This window comes from Buteo buteo, chromosome 22 (genome assembly GCF_964188355.1).
Source record: "Buteo buteo chromosome 22, bButBut1.hap1.1, whole genome shotgun sequence".
Taxonomy (NCBI): domain Eukaryota; kingdom Metazoa; phylum Chordata; class Aves; order Accipitriformes; family Accipitridae; genus Buteo; species Buteo buteo.
This window is the reverse complement of record NC_134192.1, coordinates 24,271,248-24,296,598: the sequence shown is the minus strand read 5'-3', so window position 1 is coordinate 24,296,598 and position 25,351 is coordinate 24,271,248. Positions and strand designations below refer to the sequence as shown.

The following is a 25,351-nucleotide window of genomic DNA, read 5'->3' as shown; positions in this document are numbered from 1 at the left end:
GAGCTGGTGGGCATTACCGTGCCTGGCGCTGCCGGACTGGCTGCCGAGGGATGGTCGAGCTTCCCAGAATCCTCACTCCATCCTGCCAGAGCCGGCAAAGGCAGATACATCCCTGTGCAATGGTCCCCTACACGCACGGACCACGGGCTCCAAGAAAATTCAGCCCTCTTTCCCTCTCCCCTCCATAAAATCACGTTGTACCAAGAAATAAGAGGAACAGGCCGCCACGCAGAAATTTTACAGCCATTTAGACCACAGCAAGCCCTGGGCACCGCCAGCAGCTTCCCTCTGCCAGGGCTGTTCTTGGTGGCAGCACCCAGGTAGGAGGACGAGCGTCTCCTCCATCACCATTCCTCTTTACCCTGACTGCCCCACCAGAAGCTTCCCAGCCCCAAGGCAAAGCCCTACGAGAAATGCCCTGCAACACCTCCAGCAAAGAGACGGCAGCAAAAAATAAGCTCCGGGCGTGATGGTGCTCCAGACACACGCTGCCCCTCCTTGCCAGGGCTGACCCCAGCGGGGGGACATGCTCGTGCTCCTGCTCCCGGCTGCGGGGAGGGCAGGGGACACGGTACAGCAGCCAGATACAGGCCGGTGACCCGCTCGGCCGGTGACACATTCCTCCCCCTTCTCTCATCCAGTGGGGAAATATTTTCCGTACGTGTCAGCTCTCTGCACCGGCCAAGTCGTGAACAAAGCGCCTGGCGACACTCTCCAGGCCCCTGCCGCCCCCCCCGAGCCAGGGACGGCGGCGAGGAAGAGGAGGGCAACTCACATGTGATGAAGTAATCCTGCTGCCGCTTGAACTCCAGGCCCATGTAGTTGGGGCTGAACTCCTGAAACTTGATGGTGAAGCGGATCTCCTGCTCGGGCCGGTTGCACGTCACCAGCACGTTGGGGTCCATGACGGTGCTGCAGGCATCTGCCTGGTCCTTCTTCACCAGGTACAGCTTGTAGTACTCGTAAGGCTTGGACGGCTCCGCCTTGGGGCAGATAATGTCCAGTTTATCCCCAATCTCCGGGTAGATGACCAGCCCCTTCCCAGTCATGAATCTGGAAGAGAGGAGGGCGAGAGGTTAGCCACGTGCAGGCAAGCGGGGACCACACCAGCCCGTCCCACCCCCCGCAAAGCCCTGCTTTCACACCGTTTATTTTGTGCTTAAACTCTGCTGCTTTCCCTCTGCAAGATGCTTTTTTGACACCAGAATACAGCTCTCCTCTTCCTTCACCGTCACTGCACCTGCAAGGAGCCAGCGTAGGCTCCCACCAACAACAAGAGGGGCTCGCTCGGTTCATTCCCGCTCCCCAGCCCTCCTGCCCCGACAAGGCTGAGCGCCCTTCCCAGACCCCCGCCTGGCTCCCAAAAGGGAACGGAGTCTTCCCACAAAGGGCTGCGGAGCGGGCAGGCTGGAGACGCCGCGGCTCTGCCCGACGGCCAGGCGAGGAGCTTCCTGCAGTGACAGGCGATAATTAGGCACGGGGAGAAGTCCTGACAATGGGGCGCAGGGAGGGATCCCTTCCACGCCCCGGCTCCCCGAGGAATTCCTGTCCTTAAATGGAAGGGAGGGAAGCATCCTGCAGGACAACTTCTACCAGGCCAGGCTCAACGGCGTGCCCAGGAGCGTGGGAGGACCGGATGGAGAGGAGCGAGGAGGGAGGAAAGCTATTTGGGGCTGGAAGGCAGGGCATTGCGAAGGGAAGGAAGGCAATATGCTGATAATTAGCATTCAGATTTCATTATTGTGGAGCAATACTCTGACTACTTTTTTTTTAAGCATGAAGTAGAGGATTAGGGCAACAAGGAGGGAAGCAGCAGATCATCTACTTTGATGTAGGCAACGTAATGCGTTCTTGATGGAAGATAAGGTGGGAATGGATGTTCCTGCAAAGTTATCTCTGCTGCGACTCCCTCGCGTAACGTGGGCATGGCAAAAACCGAAGCGAGTGCTTCAGCAGGCTCCACGTCCGCGGCTTTCCCTTCCTGCTCTCGGACACGGCGAGTCCCCGTCCCATCCCACCCCAGCCGTCGGATGAGGGGACGGGACACCTTCTCCCCCCCAGCCAGCTGCACCGGCTGGGGCTGGAGGCACCGCGGAAGGAAGATCAAACACACAAGACCAACCTGCTCCGTGGCTCTGGTACAAGTCTTAGCAAGAAGCCACGGAGCTGAAACTAGCGCCTGAGCAGCCCAGGCTCCAGGCCTCCGGCTGCAGGAGCTCCAGCAGATCTGCACGCCGACCGGCCGGGCTGGGAGGAGGCAGGCGGAGCCGGAGCCCACGCATACCCCGATGCCCTTGGCAAGGGCTCCGGAGCTCGGTGCCAGCTGTAACAGCGGGAGGGATGGCCAGGACAGACAGACAGACAGAATTCAGCTGCACCTCTCTGCCAGGTCGCAGCCCCGGTGCTCGCCCTCGCCCAGCCCCAAGAGAGGAGGCAAGGCACAGGGACAGGGGGTACGGTCCCCTTCACCCACGCTGCTCCGAACGCTGGAGCTGAGTTCAGATTATCTGCCCCATCCTCCCTGCTGAGCTGCAGCACAGCCTCGACCACCCCAGCTCCAGCGGTACCCGGAAAAGCACCGTGGCCATGGGAGGGACAGTTGGGATCATCCCAACCCCGGCACCACCGGTACAGCGGCCGCACCTTCGCCCTGCAAGCTCGCGGGGAGCAATTCAGTTTTACCAAAGTCACGACTTCTGGAAGAAGGCAACAGCCTCACGAAAGAATAGGAAACTCGTAGGAAACTTAACCCCTGAACACGCAGGTGGGATGCCGCGCCGCCGGCACGGCAGAGCCCGGCTCCATCCCCGGCGCTGCCGGCAGGTGAGCCGCGCTTCGCCTGAACGTTACCAAGTAGGTCAGCTGGCCCCCAGCCAGCACGCCGCTTCCAAAGCCTTGGGAGCGATAAAGGCTTCCCCCCCCCACCCACAGCCGGAGCCCTGACGCAATCCCGGGAGCCGCAATCCCGGGAGCCGTGCAGCAGGAGATGCGAAGGAGCCCCTGCCCCTCCCTCCCCGCGCCGGGGCCGCAGACATGCAGCGCAAGTGAACACTTGCACGCTCCGCTCACGGGTTCCCACCCCGAGAGAGAGGCAGCTGGATCCCACACTCATTTCTCCACGGTTGGGCTGAGTCAGAGGCTTTCTGGCACAGGACTCGCCAGTGACTCAAATTCCCTCCTCCGGCCCCTGCCAGCTCCCTCCTGCCCAGGAGATGCCAAACAGGAAGCCACAAACAAGTCCGGCAGATGTCTTGCAACGCCGGAGCGGGAGGAGAAGGCTGCTATCCGTCCCCCATCTCCGTACCAGGAGGACCTATCGCACCTCCTCGGCCAAAACCCGCAAACCGACCGGTCTGCGGGACACCAGCCCGCGCGGACGGCACGGCCGCCTGGGATCAGGTCAAGCTGATTTTTAACCATCAAGCGACCAGGGGAGCTGAGAACGTCCCAGCACCACAGCCTGCTGCCACTTCTTCATCCCAGAAACTTCAGAAAGAAGGCCTGTGTTCATTTTAGTTGTTTCAAGGATAAAATGACAAGCCCCGTTTCTTCTGCGAACGCTCAGTCGCAGCTTCAGAAGCACCCAGCTTCTGCCTGGGAATTAGCCCAGGAACATTTTCCAGATCTACACGAACATCGAGCACAACAGAGCCAAAGCAGGCAGCACTTTTGGGGGTGCTCCCTCCGACCGCTGCTCCCTGCCAACCGCATTCCTGCCTGCACACACTCATTTTACCCTTTGTCCTCCGAGTTCCCTGATTTTTTCTCCACCATTTCCCCCTTAGCGTCCTCCCTCTCTTCTCTAAAAGCAGGGCTGTTTCCCAGCCGAGAGGCCGGGCAGCATGAGCAGTGAAGATAAACCCCCAAAGCGTACGCCTTCAAAACCCCTCTCAGGGCTCCTTGAGCTCTTAACCACACATCGAGACTTTTTGCCCCCCAAAATTTTGCTTTGTTGCAAGCAATGGCTTATGAGGGCCATGCTAGGGAAGACCGACAACGGTTCCCATCATGCAAGAAGCCAGTTCTCCAGGAAATTCTCCTTTAAAATACAGAAGGTGAAAAGCAACATTTATCACAGGAACAGCAGAGAAAAAAGTGTCCAAAAATTGTCACAAGTTGCCCGTACGCAGTATTACAGCAAGTTCTGAGTATGAGAAATTTTACTTCAGAAGGACCGTTGAAGGCAAAAAAGAATTACACTCTTGACTTGTCTTTACAAGGACACATCTTCAAATTTATCTTAACTGGGAAGAATGAACAGATCTCCTTTTAAATTAATAGAGAAATTCATTGTGCCCTCAGAGCACATGCTGTATCCTCCACACCTTACAGTTTCATTTCCCCGTTTTAAGGTGGGGAAGGAAAAAAGGAAAAAATTAAAATTCAACTCAACCTTAACGCTGGAACTAAGATTGACACCTGCATAATAACATGCTCTGGGACACGGCCCCAGACACGCACTCTATTAGACAACTTGAATTTGGGTCCAGCAGAGCTGCAGGGCACCAAGAGGGAAGACAGCTGCTGCTCAGCGCCGTAACCTCCCCAAAGCCCAATTTCCGACCCCATTCCTGGGACACGAGCGGACCCCTGCCCACAATCTGCCCCGGCGAGCCCAGGCTCAGCACACCCCGTGCAACGGGAGGGGGACGATGGACCCACAACCAGTGCCCCACTGGTGAGCACCCAGTGCTTTCAGGGCGAATCCTGCACAGCACGTGGAAGCCCGTGAGCCCATACCCAGCACCCCAACCACCCACGGCACCCGGTGGGGTCCCCCCACGCATGCACCTTCCCCCCCGACCACCCTCCTCCACCTCTCCCACCACTTGGGAGGAGGATGGCGGCTCAGCTCGCAGATAACATCTCAGCATCCTTCCTCCTGATGCCAAAGGTGGTGGGAAAGACTACCTACAGCCATTAAAGCTTAAAAAAAATAAATTTTTTTGCGGGTGCTGCAAACTGCACCCAGCCAAGCAGAGCCTGCCGGGGGGAGCGCTGGCCTCCACTCCCATTATCGGCAGCTCCATCACCTAAAGCCCCTCAAGCTGATTTTTGGGTGGTGGCACCTGCGGCTGCCCACCCGCAGAGCCGTGCTGGCTGCCGAGGAGCATCCCGGGCAGGCGTCCCCGCCGCTGCACCCCCGGCCCCCGGCTCCCGGCCCCCACAGCCCCCAGCTCCCGGCCCCGCAGGTTCCTTGGGAGCGATCAGGTGGCGACGTCCAATTTCCTCATTGTTTCGGGAGGTGTTTTCTGATGGGAAAGGTGAAAAGGGTATTTGTGAGCCTTGTAAACCGATTCCTCCGAGTTGGGTAAACAAGGGGAGCTCTGTTGGCAGCGGGATGCCGGGATGCCGGAGCAGAGGGATGGGATTAAAGAGCAGCCTCTCCCCTGCCCCGAGTTGGGGGGCCACTGACGGGGACCCCCAACCCCCTGCGGACCAGGCAGCCCCCCGTCTCACCAGCAGGGAAGCTTAGTCTCCCCTCAGGGGTCCAAAAACCTCCAGTGAGACCTGATGGAGTGACCTGGGGGCTACCAGTGGGACCTGCTGGAAGGGCCACGGACTCGACCGGTGCCCAGTGTCAGAGGCGGCCGCCCTGGCATGACGGAGGCGGTTTGCAGGGAGAGGAAGAGGAATGGGGCAATAAGAGATGCTAATCCCTTGAAATACACAGGAGGGCTGCCCAGGGTTCAGGGAAGGATCCCAGCCCTCGTGTCCCCAGGCTGTGCCTAGGCAGGAGCTCAAGCCACACCACGGCACCGGCGCGTTCCCCGGGTGAGTGCACACCAGCCCCGCGGTGCCGGCTGCTCCTTCGGTTCAATCCCGACACGGTCGGCCACAGACCCTGCGCACACCGAGGGTGACCGGGACCCCTGGCACGACCACAGGCAGAGGGACGCCGTCAGCCAAAAAGCTCACACCTCGGCTTCAAGGAGGAGCAGCCGCGTTGGAGGGTGGCGAGGCTCCCGGCAAACCGCCTGCCAAATCACAAGCCCACGGCTTCCCCAGCTGGCCCACAGGGCACCAGCCCCGCCAATTTGCTCCGGCAGCACCGCGGTTCCTGAAACCGGCAGACCCCGCCGGGCATCGCGCAGGGATGACCTGCTCCATCCCACTGCTGCTAGAGGCTCGAGGAGCCCCGGAACACAGGGGTAAGAAGGAAAACCGTGCAAGTTTGGTCGGAGCAAGCTCAGGACTCGTGTTGGGCATGGTACCTCCCTCCTCCACACACACACACATACCATGCAGGCTCCTCTTCTCCACATGGGCATGCACGGGCTAGCAGACTGGGTCATGGTTAAACGTGGACAAGCTAACACGTTCACAGCAATAGCTGCAAACACAAGTGTCCTGCAGATAAGGTATCTGGCACCTTTACAAACATGCTAGCAGTCCTTCAGCTCTTCCTTAGGGAGAACATGACCAGTAAATTGCTTGAAAATACGATTTTTTAAAAGAATGGATTGACGCACTTCCAACAACCTCTCTCTCCCCGAGCCCAGGCACTCCTTGCACCATGTGAACTACAAAACCTTTGGGGCAGCATTGCCTTTCCCCATGTCCAAGCAACATGACGCACCTCACCTTATTTCATGCTTTGCAGAAAACAGAACAACATTTAACAACAATCTCCTCCTTGGAGAAGATGCTCTAAAGCATTAATGCTGACACACATACAAGATGACATATGCTAAATGCTGTTTTCTTCAAAGAAATCCAAAAATAACTGTATCGTACAAGCAGGACATCTACTTCTGGCAGTGAAGGCTGCAGGAAGGCTGCCGATGCCCGGCAGAGCGAGAGGAAGGCAGCGATAACTGAGGTGCATATGGCATTTTCTAGTATGCAGGAGCTGCGTGTCTTCCTGGTGCCTGGGCAGCTGAAGGCCACGTTGGCTCAGCTCTCCGTACCAACAGAGCATATGGGTCGTCCCAGCAGGACCACGGCTCCCACGAGCCACCGCAGCTCACACCAGCTGGGAACCACCCCAGAAAAGGGATGGGAAATGGCCAGCAGCTCCGCAAGGTAAAGAGAACCAGTAAAAAAAAAAGCCAAAACTCCATGTGCAAACTGGGTGTGTTCTCCTGGAAAACACTTCTGAAACCTGCAAGAGCTTCACCAATGCCCAACGGCACATAAAATTAAACACCTGCCGCTCTCCGCCTCATTCTTACTTGCTTTTCTAGGACACAACACCACCGTTTCACAGCAGCTGCCCAGGTTCAGGGGACTCCCTCTGCCCAGGACACTTGGCCACCACCTAGAAGAAATCAATCCTGTCCCTGGCAGAGTTCTCCAGACCCCCCATTGCCACAGAGCCAGGTCACGCTCCAGCCATCAGAGGGGTCCCTCCAGAGCTCACACTCCGACCATCGCTCCAAAGCTCCTCCGGTGACGCCCAGCCACCTCTGCGTTCGGCAAAACCCGTATTTTCACCAAGCAAGAGACATCAAGGGGCTGGTACCAAATACTGGGACCTTACTTGGGCCATGTCTTCACAGCACCGTGGCTGAAGTCAAACAGCATGGTCGGACAGGGACAACCACACGGTCCCCTGCGAGCTTGAACCGAGAGCATCAGATATCCCGTTTCATGGGGACGGTTTTCCCAGCGATACCCCAGGCAGGGCTGGGCTGGGCTGCCCGCAGACACTGGCACATCAGTGGGGGTCCCCAGCCAGCCCTGCGGGACACCACAACCCACCACCCAACTCACTGCACCTCTCAAGAGCCGAGGACAATTAAAATGGAGAAATTACATACTTAACCCAATGGCCCACCTCATCCCAGTACAACAGCAGCATCCACAGCCCTTTCCCAGAGCAGTGCCAGCACCCGAAGGCACAGGACCCTTTCTCCTTTTCGACTCTCCTTAAATTCTTGGGAACAAAGATATGCCACGGAAGGAAGTTAATTACAACTTGAATAAAAAGGTTCCCCGCTCTCCTCTGCCTCCCATCTGTATCTGTCGCCTTCTCGCTTGTTCAGTCAAATTATTCGTTACCGCAAGAGAGGGTAAATAGGAGCACGCGAATCCCCACACTTTCAGATCCCACTTCTTTTATGTGCTCTTCTATTATTAAGTCTCCTCTAAAAAGAGCCTTCGATCTTTTTTTCCCCCCCCTGCTAATCTATGCATAATTATTTTCATTGCCCTTCTGCAGACCTCTTCTATTTCTGCTGCATCCTTTCGGAGCCGAGGCGGTCAGCACAGAACCCAGCAATTCCAGGTAACTCTTTCCGAAAACAGCCTCATACCTCCTTCGCTCCTTCGACCTCCGCTGCTCAAAGAGATACTTTTCAGCTATTCACAAAGGCACCTTCCAGCCCCCCCGGCATCTCGCCATCCCCGGGCAGGGGGAACTGCCTCCGCTGAGCCCCTGCGGCCGCCCCACGGGGCCGTCCCGTCCCGTTCCCCTCCCAGATGCACTCTAAGGCCCTTTTTCCACATCTCGGGTTTAATGAGGCCCATTCAACCCTCCCAAAGACAAAAGGCCCTTCTCGTTTCCAAACGGATTTACACGACGCATCAGTGAGGCAGAAACGGGTCGCCATGGCAACCCGCACCCTGACCACCCCCCCCAGCACGAGGATGCCATTTTCTAACTCTGCTGCTCCCCAAAACCCTTTTGTTGCTTTAATGTCAGCTGTAAGGCCCATCACAGGCTGGTAAAAACACACACCCACCCAAAAGTGACCCCCCCCGGGTGCCAGGGATGCCATTTTTTGAGATGAAGTTAAAAGATGCTCAAGCCCCGGTAAACTCTGCACCGTGACCGACTGCAGGTCACGGTCAAGCTGGGGTTCAAATTAAGCGGAAGGCAAGGAAACGCCAGCTGCAGGGGGAAAATGACACCAAAACACCCCTCTCTGGGCAGAAAGAGGTGCGATGCTCAAGACGGTGCAGGCAAGCCCACGCTCAAGTGCCAGCCCCAGCCCTGACCCAGCTCCCAGCATCTCTCCATAGGGAAGCCGGTGGCTTTGGTCATGCCAGGAGGCCACTCCAATGCCTCACGCAGAGGTTTAGTAACCATGACCCTCACATTCAACGCTTCGTACCGCAACTCTCCCTAACCAGTTTCAATCACTGAAGGCCGAGTGAGCATCTTGTTTACCCAGCGCAGAGATCCCTGCCCCAGGTGGGAAGCAGGAGAGATCCCATCACGCCTCTTCGAGCTTTGTTCAGAAGTTGCCCACTCGCTGCTGTAACTCTGAAGACCAAGCCCTTACAAAATGTAAAGGGGGATGGCCCAGTTGTACCTGATTAGCAAATGGAGAAAGACCAGAGAGAACCTATTTTACCGTGAAAACACACACAACTGCAGTGTCTTTCCGCAATGGGAAGCCAAGAGGAGAACCCAAGTTCCCGCTGCACACCTGCAGCTTGGAGAAGGGCCTGATCTCCCCTCCTCCAGCTCAGACCCCTCTCCTAGGGAAAAAGAAATCCAGAGCAACACTGGGCAAGGGCTGACTCAAAACTCCACCCGCTACCACCACCCAGCACGTTTCCACTAGCGGAGGTGCTCTTCAGCCAAAAAAGCCACCCACGAAGCAGCAATGCAGTCCCTCCGTACAGATTTTGCTTTTGCTGTTCCCGCACCAGATGCCACGGCAGGAAAAGTCCAGATGAGGAACAACTAGCAGGGGTCACCAGGCAAAAACGACGATCCCCACAGGTCTGACTCTGCCCTCTGTGCCGGCTTTGCTGCTGCCAAGCTCAGGAGTCTGCTCTGCTCCCAAGGGCTTCTGGACCAGGCGGTTCCAGCAGCGGTTACACCGAGGTTATTGCCAACCAAGAAGAAAACCAAGCAGAAGAGGGCTCCAGCCATCAAGGATGCTGCAGAAAATGGCTCAGCAGCCAGACTTCGGGAAAGCATGCACGGGTGCTGCAGGGTGCCGTCCACACCTCGGTGCCCGTCACCGGCACCTGCCACCGCAGCCGGCGACGTCCCCGGTCCCACGGCCACCGGCAGCCAGGGCCAGCCCTGGTGACTCAGAGCCCACGGCAGGGCTGCGGGAAGGGCTTTCTCCTCGAGCCATCCACGAAATCAGAGACCGGCGAAGGTACGCGCCGCCGGAGAGCATCCGAGCCCCAGACTCCCCACCAGCCCCAAGGAGGATGGACGGTGGGAGACCCACGGTGCCGGCTGACCACGGGTGGACACCAACGCACCCAACCGGGCAGGGAGCCCGGGGAGAAAGCTCTGCTGTCCCTTCCCATGGCAGGGACCGGCAGGTTGACGTTTCCAGCTGCCTCTCCTCCTGCCCCATCCCAACCACAGCCCGTCAGCCGCCCACAAACACCCAGCAGAGGTTGGGTGGCTTCAGGCTTCGTCCCGCAGAGGCCAGAGAACGCACCAGCAATAGCAGAGCTGCTGCAGAAACCACCAGCGCAGGGTCCTGTCGTGCCGGGGCTTGCTGGAGGGGGGGGTCCCATGCCAGCCTTCGAGCTGCTGGGTGCCCCCTGCTCGCTGTCGATACACCCCCTCCCTCGGGATGGGGATCTCAGGGCTTTAATTACCTCGGCAGCATCCTGCCTGGATGCTCGCTGCCTCCCCTGTGGCTGGAGAAAACACGCATGGGTGGTGGGGGGTAAGCTGGGACCCCCAGCCCGCCGCCACGCCGGGGCTGAGACCTGCCAAAGGCGGGTGGCAGCACCCACCAAAAGGCGGACGTTTTCCTTTGTCCCCTCGTGGGCTCAGCCAGGATGCCTCCCGATGCTCATCCACCACTTAAGGGGACGGCTGCTGAGCACCCCAACGCCCCGAGGAAGAGGAGGAAGGCTCACAGCCCTCGCAGAAGCCAGGCGCTGATGGGAGCAGCCATGCGCTCTTCCATCTTCCCACCTCGGTGCAGCACCCCGTGCGTTCAGATGTTGCGCTCAAACCATGCAAGCAAATGATATTAATCCAAACCCTGCAAGGGGCGGGGGGGGGGTAAAAAAAAAAAAAAAAGCTGGTAATTGAGGGAGTTTGGAGGAGATTTAATTGGGGCCAGAGCACTGGCGCAGGCTGCTGCTGCCACCTGCAGCGCTCTCCGCAGCCGGTGGCGTGCGGCTCCGGGGACCCCGGGCTCCCGCCAGCGCCGGCATGGGGTGCAGACACCGTTTGGGCAGAATAAGGAGCACTGGGGGTCCCCCGGGCTCGCCCCCCCGCCCCACACGCGCTCCTGCAAACTCATTATTTTTCAGCACAATAAGCAACTCCGCCGGCGATGGAACCAAGGGCTTGGCCAAGAAAATAAAGAGGAAAAAAGCCATATTTTCTCCCTCAAGTAATATCGTCCCGCACCTCCCCTCGGAGAAATAAAGACGAGCCGAGTTATCTAATTAATGCTGGCAAGAAGCGGGGAGGCCGGGGGCCGGGGGGGGCTGCCGGCGGCCCACAAAGGCGGCGTGGGGAGCGGTCTCCCCGCCGCCGCCGCCGGCATCTCCCGTCAATGGGGCCCCACGCTGGGAGTGAGGTAAGAGGGGATTCAAAGGGGGGTTTGTCAGGGGTTTTGTTTTTGAAAACGGGGGAGGGGAAGGGGACAGGGCTTGACAAGAGCTGACAGACAACTGAACAAAACCATAAGGGCCATGAATGGCAACGCGGCTCTTTAATTGGCGTAGGAATGGAGAGAGAAGTGAGACAATGAGGCGCGGGCAGCGGCGGCGAGGGCCGAGGCGTGGGCAGCAGCGCTCACCTTCTGCTCCGCCCCGGCTGCCCGTCCAGAGGTTGGCAGCTGGATGCCGCAGCCGCACCACCATCCACCCCCCCCCCAAAAAAAAAAAAAACCCAACCAAAACCCCAAGGAAGCAGGAAAGCAGCAAGGAGCAGAGCCCGGCACCCCAGCAGGCACTGCAAAAGCCAGACGGCACCAGAAGCGGCACGAACCCAAACCCCAAGCGCTGGATGCTGCAGATATTAAATGATCCAACGGAAGCGGATCAGGTTCCCCGCTCGGCCCCGTGTGTTTTTCGGCTTTGCTTCGGTTTGGACGCTCGTGCCCTGGCTGCAGCCCCGCTCATCCGGAGGACGGGGGGCCGGGAGGGGGAGAGACGAAGAGGCAGGTTAAAAGGGAACAAGGTTGGATCAGCGGGGTTCCCACTCCTTCCCTGACCCCTCCAAAATAAGACGGAGGAGATTTTGTCTCCCGGTTCCAAAGCAAAGAATTACTTTGGCAGGGGACGCGGCAGCGGCTGGGCGCCCACTTGGAAGGGAAAGCGGGAGCGGCAGGAATATGCCCAGGGAACCCAAGACCAAGACCTCCCCGCCAAGCCCCGCTAATTGTCATGCAGATTAATCCCCAGCCGGGACAGAAAGGAGGCAAACTGCAGCCCTCCACAACGCGGGGTTGGGGGCACAGGGGAAAGCGGCGGGGGGGGGGCTCAGCCCACCAGACCTGACACCAACTCCGGTGTTTTCCAAAGACCCCCCCTACTTCCCACCTCCCAGTTTTCCAGCTCGGTTGGAAAAATGAAGAACTGAGAGCAAACCGCCGAGAGATGAAGTTACAGCCTGCGGTTAGTCCTTGGGCGAGAGGCAGCCCCTTCCTCCCCGCACCCCCGTACCTGACACCCCGGCTAACCCTGCACCCCACAAACCCAGTTTGCAACCAGGAGCCCCAAAGCAGCCACCTCCCCGCGCCTGGGTCCCTGGGGGACCGCAGCCGGGCGCGCCCCCGCACCCGGCCGACACCGAGCGCCGCAAGTTGCTGCTGCTGCATCCCCAGGGGTACACGAGGGGTCCCCAAACTTCTCGGCTCCCCGCTTCACACTCCGCCAGCCGCGCACGGCCACGTGGCCGCCTCCGAAGCAAGGGAGAGGAGGCAAGTCGCCTCACTCGTTTTTCTGAAGACTTCCACAAAAATAAAACCCACGGCTGCCACGGGGAGCAGCAGGGACCTCCTGGCCTCAGCCAAGTCACCGGGAAGCCCCTTCCCCCGGCACCCAGGAGCCCCCCACGACGTGCCAGGGCTCGCATCTCCATCCCCGGAGATCCCACCGAGGGCTGGGCGACAGCCCCCCCATGCACCGACCCCACTTGTGAGCAGATCCCCGGGAGGGCTGGGGCTTAGGTTCGCCCCCGGGGAAGCGATGCTGCGGTTTGAAGGATTAATCCCAACATTAGGAATCGGGCAGGGAGAGGAGAAAACCCTGCGGACGGTTACCCACAGCCCAGCTGCGGGATGCCCTGCCCTGCACCAAACAGGTCTCCCGGGTTTCGCCAGCCGTGCCGGTGGCGGCTGCCAGCCCCGCGGTCCCTGGGGAGCAGCGTCACCCCTCGCCACGCCGCCGTGACTCACCGCCGGGCCCTTTGATCTCCCAGATGTGGCCAAACGAGTTCTGTCATTCTGGCTGGGTCTGGAAGTGCCATCTTCCCAGGCAGCTGCAAATCACCAACCCCTCAGCCCTCGTGTCATTACCGGGAACTCGCTCGACTGCAGCCCGCCTTGTAACTTATTAAGACCTTCTTAACCGCCCCATTATAACGAAGTGCCGGCGTACAACAACCCCAACAGCTGTCCACTACGGCCGTGCAACCACTGCCCCAGTAACCAGGTCACGCAGTATTCCTCACCTCTGAGTCAGCCCTATCGTTGCGGCTCTTGGCCGTACAGGACCTTCACCCCACACCACGGGGGTGGATGGGTCTGGTTTAGGTCTGGGAGAAAAAGCTAAAGATGAGTCATAGGACCTCAAAAGATTGTTTCCCCCCACACACACACACTCTTTTCCTTCTGCGCACAACTGTGAGCGATCACCAAAGCCTGGTGAGCAAGCTCCGCAAGAAAGCGTGAATCCAGCCTCTGCCTCAGGCCATGCTCCTGGATGTGACTCTGCCGGGGAGAAAACTGCCCCTTTCTCCCCAAAACCTCTTCCTAGGGCTGTCCACATTCCCTCTTCACAGAAAGGTCCCGTTCGGGCGCAAAAGGCCCAGATTTCTACACGTCTACAGGCTGCGGCAAAAAGAAAGACCCTCCTAAAGGCTTCACCACTGGAAGGGGCTGGGACCCCCTGTGCTCCCCCGTGCCTGCCCCTTCACTGCTCCCAGTTTACCCAGTTCGGGGCTGGTCGGCACGGTGGCAGCTGAGAGAGGGGCCGAGAGAGAGGCCAGCACAACACAAGAGTGTCAGGTTTAAACCTCTCCCCCTGCTGAAAGAGATCTGGCTCATGCTTGCTTTTATTTTTAGGCCAGATACACGTACAGCTGAACTTTAATAAAATGTACAACCTCCTGCTGGGAACAGGAGGAGGAGAGGAACCAGAAAGCCCACTGCTGTCTCGGGTGTCGCAGATGCTGCCAGACCCAGAGATCTCGGGACTGGTGCTCCTCTCCGGCCCCTTCCCCAGGGATGTCCCCCCAAAACCCTGCCGGGACACACGGCCCCTGCTCCCAGGCGGAGATTTAACAAGGCGCTAAGAAAAGCTCGGGTTTTAAACCTAAAAATAAACCAGCCCTTGGGCCTGGGATGGAGGAGGAGGAGGAGGAGGAGGGCAGAGCACCCAGCCTGCCACCTCGCTCCCCGGCCGCCCTCGCCAGCCCAACGCGTGGCAGTTCCCGATTGCCCGCGGACGGGGAGCGTTCGGAATCCTTCCCCCCCGCCCCGAGACGAAAACCTCCGGCTTGCCACCCACGCGCATGGAAGAAAGCTGACGAGACGCCGCGGGAGAGACCCAAGTCTCCCCCCAACCACTTCCTCCCCTCCCGCTTTGCTGCCAGATGCGATTCCCCAGAGCCTTGCCCCAAAATCCCGCTAGCTCAGGCGTTCCCGGCTGCCGTCCTCACCCCGCCGCACGCCGTGCCACCGGCTTGGGGACAACGTCCCCGCGATGCCACCATGCCGGGAGCCAGAGAGGGCCGATGCCGCCAACCCTTTTATTGCGACGGGGAGTTTATCGCAAAGCGCCCGCTGCGTGCGCGGGGATGCTGCCAGCAGCGGGGTCTGCCCCACTCCGGTGCTGACACCCCATCATCCCCCCCCACCCCGGCATCGCCCCAGCTTTTCAGGGCGCTGCGAGAGCAAACAGAGATCAGACGCTCACCTTGCACGCGCGCAGCAACGGTTTCGGGGCATCCACCAGGAAAGGGGGTTTATTTACCATCCCTCAAAAAAAAATCCCAAGTGAGCAGGGGTGCTGCTGCAGAACCGCCCCAAGTCCTGCCCTGCAGCCCCCGGGACACGGGCAGGACTCACCCCCCCTCCACACAAACCCCACGACCTGCTCTCGCTCGCTGGGACCCCAAATCGCCCCCACTCCCCCTTCGCTTTCTGCCTCCCTCTCCCAGCTCAGGAAAGGCCCTTCTGAAGGGCTCCAGCCTCCAACCGCCCTGCTTTACTCCGACGAGCTAAACGCATTTTAGCCTTGCTTTCCATTTAAGGTGCTTTTTCTTTTTTTTTTTCCTAACTTAAGGAGAAAGTTCAAAATGTTTGCAGTGACTGCGACGCACTAATTTGTAACTTACTGCAGTGTCGACATTGCATTAAGTATTTCTGTCAACCGTGAGGACACACCATGTCTATGTAAGAAATTACACTAGCAATTATAGCTAAAGAGGCATGTAAAATTTCAAAAAAAAATTTAATGTATTCAGAAATGATAACTGACATTCTTATTAGGATTAATCTAATTTTAGTAGAGTCATTTATATCCTGCCTCTGGATAAAAAATGAATTTCAATTTTAAAACCTGGATAAAAACTGGCATTTAAAAAAAGTACTTTTAGAAGTCACCCTGCATGATTAAGCATGATGATAATACCAGAAAGCTTAACAAAAACCCTTGCCATTAAAAAAGATATTTGTTAAACAAAATGGAAACAGAGATATTTATCAACCTGAGCAGACTGTTTCAGGCTAACTCAGGACCCAGCACCGTCGGGTGCTGCTTGTGGTCACAGGTTAGTGGAGAGCAAATTGGCAACTGCAGATAATGGGGAAGGGCCAAGAAGATGCTCAGGGCTGGGTCAGAGTTTTGGCTCTGGATGCAGGGACCATGGGATGCATCCTGCACCCACGAGCAGGGAAACGCCAGGCAGCAGCGAGAGCAATACCGTGCATCCATAGCCGGGATGAGCAATACTGCCCATCCGTAGCCTGGACAGCCCCCATCGGACATGGACGGGGAACAATTGCAAAGCACAGAAGTGAGTCCAAGACTGGAAAAAGAGTGGCAAAAAAAAAAAAAAAAACAAAAAAAGTTGGGTCGGGTCAGTTTAGCTTATCCAAAAGAGAGAAAACAGGAGATTTAACACCAAGGTCCTTCGCAAGGAGAAGCTACGGGGCACTGAGGGCTGCTTTAACACCGCAGCCCAGGGAGGAGAGCTCGGCATCGCCCCTGCCACCCGGGGAGCAGCGCGGGCTCCTCTGCGGCGCTGGCAAAGATTAGTTGTCTTGTAGAAAAATGTGCTGTTGGCCTTGCGCACTGGTCTCGGTACCGTGGTAACTCGACGGAAATTGATAGTTTGAGTGGTAAAGGTCCTGGCAGTCTCCGTTTCCCCGAAGCAGTGAGGAGGAGGAGGAGGACAGCCTCCATACCCACCACCCAGCAATGGACACAAGGAGCTGCTTTGCTCCCTTCCGCGACCGACCCAAGGAGGATGCCCTTCCACAACTTATGTTTCCCATTACGTACATCTTTAACAACAGCGAAATAAACCCAAAAAGCACATAACATTTGTAGGACCCAGCTACCCCAGGCAAGAAACCAGCTGAGACTCCTCCAGGCAGGCGTATTTGCTCCACGTCCCCCGTGTCCACATCCTCCACGGCAGCGGTGCTGCCACGGACGTGCCCACGAACACCGCACGCTGTGGTACACCAACTAGAAGATGTTCAGCCTGCCCAGGATGGGGAGGACGGGAGGGCACAGGGAGCCTGTTCCTGGCCAGGGATGGGACCTGGGGTGCCCAGCACCGACCAGGGCTGCATCCCCCTCCTCTCACCCGCAGCCCCCCTGTTAGAAAGGCATTAAGCATGTAGGCAAGACACAAAATGATTTAAGAATATGTGGAAGGAGTCAAATGCCAAAGAGGCAAAAAAAAAAAAAGTCCCGGGCTGATTATTTTATTTTCTACTGACAGTTTCAGCCACAATGGCCAATAAATCCTGATTACGGATTTTAAAAATGCTTCCTGCAGACACTTGGACCATCAAGGCAATTCTGGGCTCCCATAACTCCTGGTTTATGATGGTCATACATGTCAACTCTTCGCAGAGCCCAGCATTTCAATAAAGATGACCATAAACCTAGATTAGAGATTAAAGGACTGACTCAGAAGTTTGTCAGAAGAAGAAACAAGTTTCCCTGCAAATGCCTTGCCATTTTTACTGACTAACAGTTCAGTTTTTTGATGGTTTTAATACCGGCAGTATATTTTCAGACTGCCAACAGCTCGGTGCGCAAGACAACAACTCAAGGAAGACGAACATGGCAGCGGGGAGGTGCAGGGAGGACACGGGCTCAGCCGACAACACGGAGATGAGAAGTGACAGGTCTCCTCCTGGGCTACCCATCGCCTGCGACGGCACGGGGATGCGGACGCCAGCTCCGACCGACCTTCCAACTTCTCCCCTCCCAGCCCCCCGACCTGTCAGACTTCTCTCCGGGGAGCAGCTCTGTCCTCATTTCTTCTCCTCTCGCCTTGGCAGGGTCAGTAGCTGCCAAGCAGAAGCACACGAGCACGTGGGAAGCCGACAGGAGACCGGTGATCCCCCCCCAAGGGCTCCCCGCTGCTGGGCAGGACCAGGGACCCCAAGTCCGATGCGTATGGGGAGCATCCCCGGCCCCCCACCGCCGGCAGCTGCCTCTCGCTCCCAGCTTGTCAAAGCAGCAGCGACAACCACGACGGAGACGCCTTTTAAACTATAAATGCCGTGCGTTTATTGTGCTCTTGTTTCCTGGATGAATATGCTGCTTCCTTTTAATAAGTGCTCTCTTAGGAGAAGGAAAAGGGAAAAATAAAAAAGCAGCAGAAAGGAAGGAGGATGACTCACGGCGAGGCCACATCTCCACGAACGCAGGAGAGCTGCCGAGACGGTGCCAAGGACAAGGGCTGGGATCAAAAGGACGAGAGCGGATCAAACGCGCGCCCTCCCCAGGGAGGGGAAAGTTTTGTGGGAGCTGCCGGGGGGAGGAAGGTGGGATGGAGCCGTGCCCTCCCGGCCACCCATGGATTGCCTGCTTGGGTTGCAAGAAGCCACCTCCCTTTCCCAAGACTCAGCCACCGCTTTCCCATTTTGAACAGGACTCTCCAGTTCATCAGATTTCGTGATGATGTGCTCACGGGGCTGCCCCATGCCAGGACACGGGTGGTTATGAGGACGGGGAGGACCAGTACGAACTGTGGGTGCACCCAACACAGATGAAAAAAAAATGCCCTTTTCCTGAGCAAATGAAAGAGCCGAGCCCGGAGCTCAGCACGCTGAAGGGGGCCGGTGCCCTTTCTGCCGGTGTCTCTCAAAGTCTATCAAAAAGTCCCATTTACATCAAAATGCCCTTCCAGACATGCTTCAATTTTACTTTTCCCCTTTCATCTCCTTCCACCCTCCCGCCCCACCTCGCAGCCCTATTGTACTCGCAGCATCTCGCGCGGTGGAGAGGGCCGAACGGGCTGCCAGAGTGAAAGAAACAGGAGAGAATGAAAAAAGCTTTAAACTAAGGGAGAAGCCGGAATCGCTCCTGGTCCTGCTCCAGCGGGAGCTGTGACCCCCCCTCTCCTCCCACCCGCTGCTTGGCGGCTGCCCCGGGGGGACGGCGCTGGCCGTGTCCCCAACGTTGGGGACAGGGGACGGGGACTCGGGCTGTCCCAGCCTCCGCTGCCGCCCCGGTTTTCTGGTCAGGCTCCGGTAACCACAGATGGTTTTAATGAGCTTTAACAAAAGCCTCGGGCAAGGGTTGCAGAATTTGCAGTCCTGCACCGCTCAGCACCCTCTCCTCGGCACCATCGCCGTCCCCAGCACCCTGCACGCCCCGCTCCCAGCAAGGTGGCTACTGGTGGCACTGGGACAAGCTCGACAAAAGCGCTTTGGGCGCAGCACGACTGCGCATCCCAGCTGGCAGATCGAGTTGAAGTCCCTCCCTCTCCAAATCAGTCCTAAAAAATGCCAGAGGAGCTGGAACACTTCCATCCCGTGCCAGGCTCTCCTCTGCCAAAGCCGTGCCCCACCTGCCCTCCTCAAACAATTAGGATTTAATGAGCTGCCTTCTCCTCCCAGCCCTGGCCCCGACAGCACCGCATCCTCGCTAACAAACTTTTGCAAGACCCTTAAAAACAGAGGCACTTTCTCCGGGTTGACTGATTGACATCCAAGCCCAAGAGTGAAATCCGCTCCGGGTTATGACAAGTGCAAATGAGGTTTAATTTCGGTCTAACCCATTAAAGCCCAGCTCTAGCAGTGCAGCGTAATCCTGATGCCTTTCACTGGGCTCCGTCCACCTCCCCTGACATGGAGCTTTTCCAGTCCGCCCTTCCTATTGTCAGCGTCTATTTTTAACCCCAAGCATTATTTCTCCCTGCGTGACTTCAGACACTCTCCGGGGACGAGGTGGAATTGCTGAGCTAGTACTAAGCAAAGTGACTCAACTCTCACCTTCAGAAGCATTACAGGAATCACAGGAGTAGTAAGTTTTCCCCCGTTCACATTTTCCTTTCTCCTTCCCACCAAGCTTTGTCTGGGGCCAAAAGCAGGGGAAATGGCGGGGAAGTAAAACCCATGTCCATCAGCAAGCAACAGGCCAGCAAGCCATTTTGCTCCCTTTTCTTGGCCAGCACCTTTACTATCAGCTAGATTTACCTCTATAGCAGTTACCTTGGGAAAAATCCTGCACCGACACCCACTACCAGTGTAAATCAAGGTCAGAACCGTAACCTTAAAATCGGTCTTATGAGCTGAGGCTCCGATCTACCAGGCATGGGGAAGCAGCTCGATAAATATGCAGAGAGAGGCACACATCCCCGGTGCAAAAGGGAGGAGGCGTTTTCCTCACGGGGCCCTGGCCGGGCTGAGCGCGCCGGATGACAACGCTTCATTACTCCCTTTCAGCTGGTCCTCCCGGCGCTGCAGAGCAGTAATTAACAAGAAGGTCAGCAGCGAAGCCCTTCAAGAATCTCTACCTTCAGGGGAGTTTATCAAAACAACCCACCATTTGCCGCCTTCTAATTCATAAAGCGCGTAAACCCAACGCCAAACACTCGGAGATGTCTCATTGCACGAGCAACATGTGCGCTGCGTTAGCCAGATGTTTACATTACTTGGCATTAAGAACCAATAAATAATCATTAATCTATTGCTAGCAACGATGCTCCCTGCAAGAAAGCCCGGATGCCAAAAAACGCGGTGTTTACAGCAAAAGCATCCCGAGCCGCAGGGAAGCCGGGCGCAGCGGAGGCAGCCTCCTCCGGCACGGATCCGGGAGAGCCGCCTGCCGCGCACAACGCGGCCGGCGCTGCCAATTCCGGATTGCATCCCCAGGCCGGCAGCGCTCAGCGTTCCTCATAAAGCCCCAGCTCGGGGGCTCGCAGAACCCCAAGAGCCACAGCTCCCGAGCCAGCCTGCTCCCACATCCACACAGGACCGCTCCGGCTGCCAGAAGATGCGGTGAAATCGAGAGCCATCGCAGTCTGAGCTGTTTGAAACCGCTCGGGTCAGCCCCGTTTTTTGGGCTGACTCCCTGGTTTTGCTCGCTGGAGCTGGCAGGGTGCTGGAACACACACGGCTCCGGCGACGAGGGGAGGCAGCATCTGGAAGCAATTATCCCACCGCTCTTGTATCTGTCACCCGCTCCCCGTCCTTGTGTAAGGAAACCATTCGTACTATCAACAAATCTCTTTAATAAACTAGGATTCTCGCCCCGCTCCCCGACAAGAAGTAGGCAGCGGAGGCTTTCCCATCAGAGGGCGCAGGGCAGACGGGCAGGGTCCCTCCTGCCAGGTCTCGGGCACGCAGGGTGAACTGGGCACACCAGGGACAGGCACCCATAGGTACCTTAAGGAGAAAGCCCTCTCAGATAAGAAATACAAAGATTTCTCTGCTCTGTCCGTGCACTGGTACGAAGCCGCAGCATGTTCATGCTTTACTTGCAAGCCTGACGTCCCTCAAACCTCCAACACCTCTTTACAGGCAGGGAGGAACTCCTGGGAGCACTGCAAGATGGTCCATGTGCCTCCATCTTCAAACACACATCTCCATCCTCAACACACGCACCTCCATGCTCGAAGAGGAAAAAGGAGAAGGAAAGGGCCGTGCCTGGGAAGGCAGGAGCCAGGAGGACCCCGCGGCTCTCGCCCACCCCTGGCTGGGGACAGCAGCAGGAGTCCCTGCGCCCTCCCTGACACCGTCACCGTCCCACAACGCGTCCAGGCATGACGTGCAGCCTGCACCCCGACAGGAGTAAAATCCAGCCGAGAAGGGATGCTAGGTGGGCACTGGCACTCTCCCAGCCAGGTGGCATGACCGAAAAACCCCCAGCCCCACTGACTGGTTGGCACCCTTAAAGGGGGGCAACCCCCCCCCACTTTCCCAAGCCCACGGGCTCCACGCGCAGCAAAGGGAGGTGGTTTTGGAAGACTTTCGTGCCTCTCCTGGATGTTATGAAACCAGCCAAGGAGCATGAAACTGCCTGCCGTGGGTGGGAGCACCCAGGGCTATATGAAGAGCGCTGTAGGATTCCTGCGTGGTATGGGAAAGCACGCTGCGCTCCCCCACCCCGCACACACCCTTCCAGGGTATTTTTTTTTTTTTTTTGTCTTGAGAGAAAGAGAGAGACCGGGTAAGCACAAACAACCAGCACAGCCCCACATGAAGGGGGTAATTAGGGAAGCAGCGCCCATTGCCAACCAAGTCAAGGCAGAGATCAAAAGCATCATCAAGTGTTAAACCTCCCGGGGATCAGGAGCCGCTCCTGGGAAGGGGTTTGCATGGGACTCCCCCCACCCCAGCCACACAGGATGGAGGCAGTCCCTGGAAGGGCACTGGCTGCTCCCCACCATTACCCTGGGGTGCCATCCTCTCCTGGCCTTTTTGGGAACAAAGTTTAATTCTGCAAAGAAAGCCCGAGACACAAAGCTGGCAGACGGGCCCGTGCACCATTCTGTGCCGTCCCTGCAGAGCCACCCCCCGAGCCCCAGCACCCATCGCTCCTGGGGAGGGAACACCGAGCCGACAGCCTCCAGCATCCCACCAGCATCCCGCCAGCCAGCTCTCCTCCATCCCCTATCCCCAACGACGAGTTTTTCTGTAGCTCAGGCATAGGGGAAAAAAAAAAAAAAAGAAAAAAAGAAATAGGAAAAAGTTATCCTAGTGCAGCAACACCAGCAACAGGCACAAAGCTGTGCCGGTGGAGGACGAAGGGGTGGGAGAGGGCTGGGAGGCACAGCCATATGATGGACTCTCCTCTCCTCTCCCCCCGCTGACCCCAGCCCAGCACCACTGCCCTGCCAGGCTGTTGCTGCCCCAATTATTTCAGCAATTAGCTACAGCTGAGGCACCGCTAACGGGGGTGCAGGGGAGGGAGGCGCACCACCGGAGAGCACACGCCGGCAGGGATGCGCAACCAGGCCGTGTCCTCGCGGAATTTACACGAAAGAAGAATAATACAAATTTAAAACCAAACACAGCTGAAGGGGAAATTCCAGCCACCTCCAGCCCTTCGCACCTCCAAGCGCCTTCCTGAAACCCCAGCCCAGCCGGGTCCCCCCCAATCCCCGGCCCCCTCAGGCAGTGGGGACCACGGGGCACGGCCGCTCTGCCCAGCAAGAGGGAAGGGGGCTCTGCACCCCCCGACGGGGCTGGGACAGCCCTTCCCCACCTCCTAGGGAAACATCTTCTCCTCCTCCTCCCGCTGCGAAGGAAGCTGGGAACAATGGGATGCACCAGTGCCAGCTCTGGAGGGGATGCTCATGGACCACCCGCCTGGCTGCCCAGGGACAAGGGACATGCTGGGGGGGGACAACCGAGTGCAGGGGACACGGGCAGTGAGCCAGAGTGTAGGCAGCTGCCAGGACCCCATCTCTTGCTTGGTACAAGGGGCAGCACCCCGTCCCACCAACACGGGGAGGGCGGACACACACCCGAGTTCAGCGACTGCAGGGGCTGTGCAAAGACCCCCCAGCTCGCCCCCACCCCAGCGCTTCCCACAGGAGAAGGGCTGCTGGCTGACGCATTGGCCAGACCTTCCCCTAAAAAAAAAAAAAAAGAAGATTTTTTTTTTTTTAATTTCTTCTTCTAAAATAATTGACTAATTGGCCAAGCCCCAGTTCCATGCTGGGAGTGGATCCCAGGTTCGCTCTTGCATGAAGCATTTATTAAAGACATCAGAGGAGGAGAGGAGGGCAAGGCAGAGCCCGGCAAGCCGGGGGAACGGGGCGGTGCCCACAGCCAGGTGGAAATTTCCCATCGCGCCCAGAGGGAGGAAGCCCAAAAATTAATCCCGGCCATCCCCCGCAGCGCACCTCTGCCCCGGGCAGGGCCTGAGTCAGCCGGGGCAAGCATCGCGGCCCCCGCGCCCTGGGGAACGTGCCGGAGCGAGCGGGAGCGCGCGGGGCTGCGAGCACGTGCGAGGGAGGGGGTCCGCAGCCCCCGTCCCCGCAGCCGCCCCCTCCTCTCCTCCCTTTAATCCCCAGCCCCAAAGCAGAGCCCTTTTAGGGGAAAGTGTAACGCAATACCTGGAAAATTTCTCCCACCCGCTCTCCGCTGCCGGCTGCCAAATTTAAAACATATTTGCTGCTCGGCCTTGAAGAAACGTAACCTGCTGCTTAATTCCGACACGTTTATTCTTCGGGGGCAACGAAAAAATTCGCACTGCCGCTAGTGGCTCCTCTCCTTACACCCCGCAGCCCTCAGGGGTGGGAGCTGCCAGAAAACTGCCTGGGAGCCGTCCACCGCCACGCAAGCACCGCAACGCCGGGACGGGCAGGAACCTCGCTCTGCCCATCCCACCCTGCCTGCGGCACCGGTGCGGGCAGGGCAAGAAGTTTTTGACCGGTGAGTGGGTGCCCTTGAGCCCCCAGCATCAGCTGGGGGTGCCACCGGCCCGAAAGAGCCCTTGGGATGCGCGAGGTCCAGGGCAACGCGATGCTCCGTGGGATGGGAAGGGGCTGGGACCACCACCCCCCTGCAGGGAGAGGACCCCTCCTTGAAGACGGGTCCGCTCCATCCTCCCCTCGCCTTACGGAGCCCCTCGGGGGGGGGGGGGATGGACGGGTGGGTCCCCACGCAGCCCCCCCCATCCCTCGCCCCACCAGCCGGGCTCCTCGGCAGGAGGAATTTTCCAGCGGGGCCGGGTTTGCGAAGGGGAGGCTGGAGCGGTGGAAAGGGGCCGCAGCAGCGCGGGGCTGGGGGAGGGCACAATGTGTTTAGCAGACTGAGCGATCCGACAGGGCCCATTAAAGGAAACAATTTGTAATACAATAATTATTATGTCGTTTCTCTGGACTCTTTCCTAAGCCTCTCTTTAAACAGTTAGGGGCTTGTCGTGCCTGGTAGAAAGCAGACACGATCCGTAGGGCTGAGGATGCTTAAGTGCCCACATGTGCCGAGAGGAGGCAGGCGGGGTGGGGGCTCGCCCAGAGGGACGGGACCGCATCCTGGTTTGCTCGCGGTCCTCGAGGGATGGCAGGGGGATCACCGGGAACACGCGGGGGCAAGGGGAGCTGACGGTCCCCAACCGCAGGGGGGAGACGCGGGCGTACCCCCAGCACCATCGAAGGAGGGGTCCTCACCCTGCTGGGTCTGGAGCCGCCGTCGCTGAGGATGATGGCGGGGGCCGCATCCTGGCAGCGCGGCTGGGACCCGCAGCTCCGCCGTGATGCTCCGAAGTTCTCGGCCACGCATCTGACGAAAGCGGCGGTAGCCAACAACAGAGCGAGAGCGCGCAACGCAAATCCCCGGGATAATGAGCCCGGAGGAGGGAGACGGTGGGCTCCGTCTGAGGAGGGAGCCATGCTTTTATTGGAGAGGCCTAAAAGGGCTATAAATCCTCAGATTCAAAGGCGAACTCCAGCTCTTTCAAGTCCGAGGAAGGCCTGGGATGTGTCAGCCGGGAGGACTAACCACGCCGCGTCCCCTGCTGAAGTGGCCTCTTCAGCAAAGCCGCGCTGCAGCCCGGGATATTACACCCAGATCCTTTCCATATGCTGCCCGCCCGGCTGCAGGCAGGGTACGCCGTCATCCCTGCCGGCACTGGGGGGGGGGAGCCCACCCTGACCCTCCGCCCGGGCAAAAACCAGCCGCCCCCTGCTTTAAGGGGGGGGAGGGGGAAGAGCCTTTGCACCCATTCCCCCCTTTCCAACGCACATCAACAATTTGCCCCCCGAAACGCCGGGGGGGGGCCCGCGGACCTCCCCCTCGCGTTCGGCTGCGATACTACA

At 58.2% G+C, this 25,351-nt stretch overlaps 1 protein-coding gene across 1 annotated transcript in view; it reads right to left on the bottom strand.

The window, feature by feature from the left end:
• EFNB1 (ephrin B1) overlaps positions 1–25,351 on the bottom strand; it is a 56,285-nt gene that overhangs the window by 23,293 nt on the left and 7,641 nt on the right. The window contains exon 2 of the mRNA XM_075053838.1: positions 776–1,053. Within this exon, the coding sequence (XP_074909939.1) occupies positions 776–1,053 (278 nt within the window). The remainder of the gene's footprint in view (positions 1–775; positions 1,054–25,351) is intronic.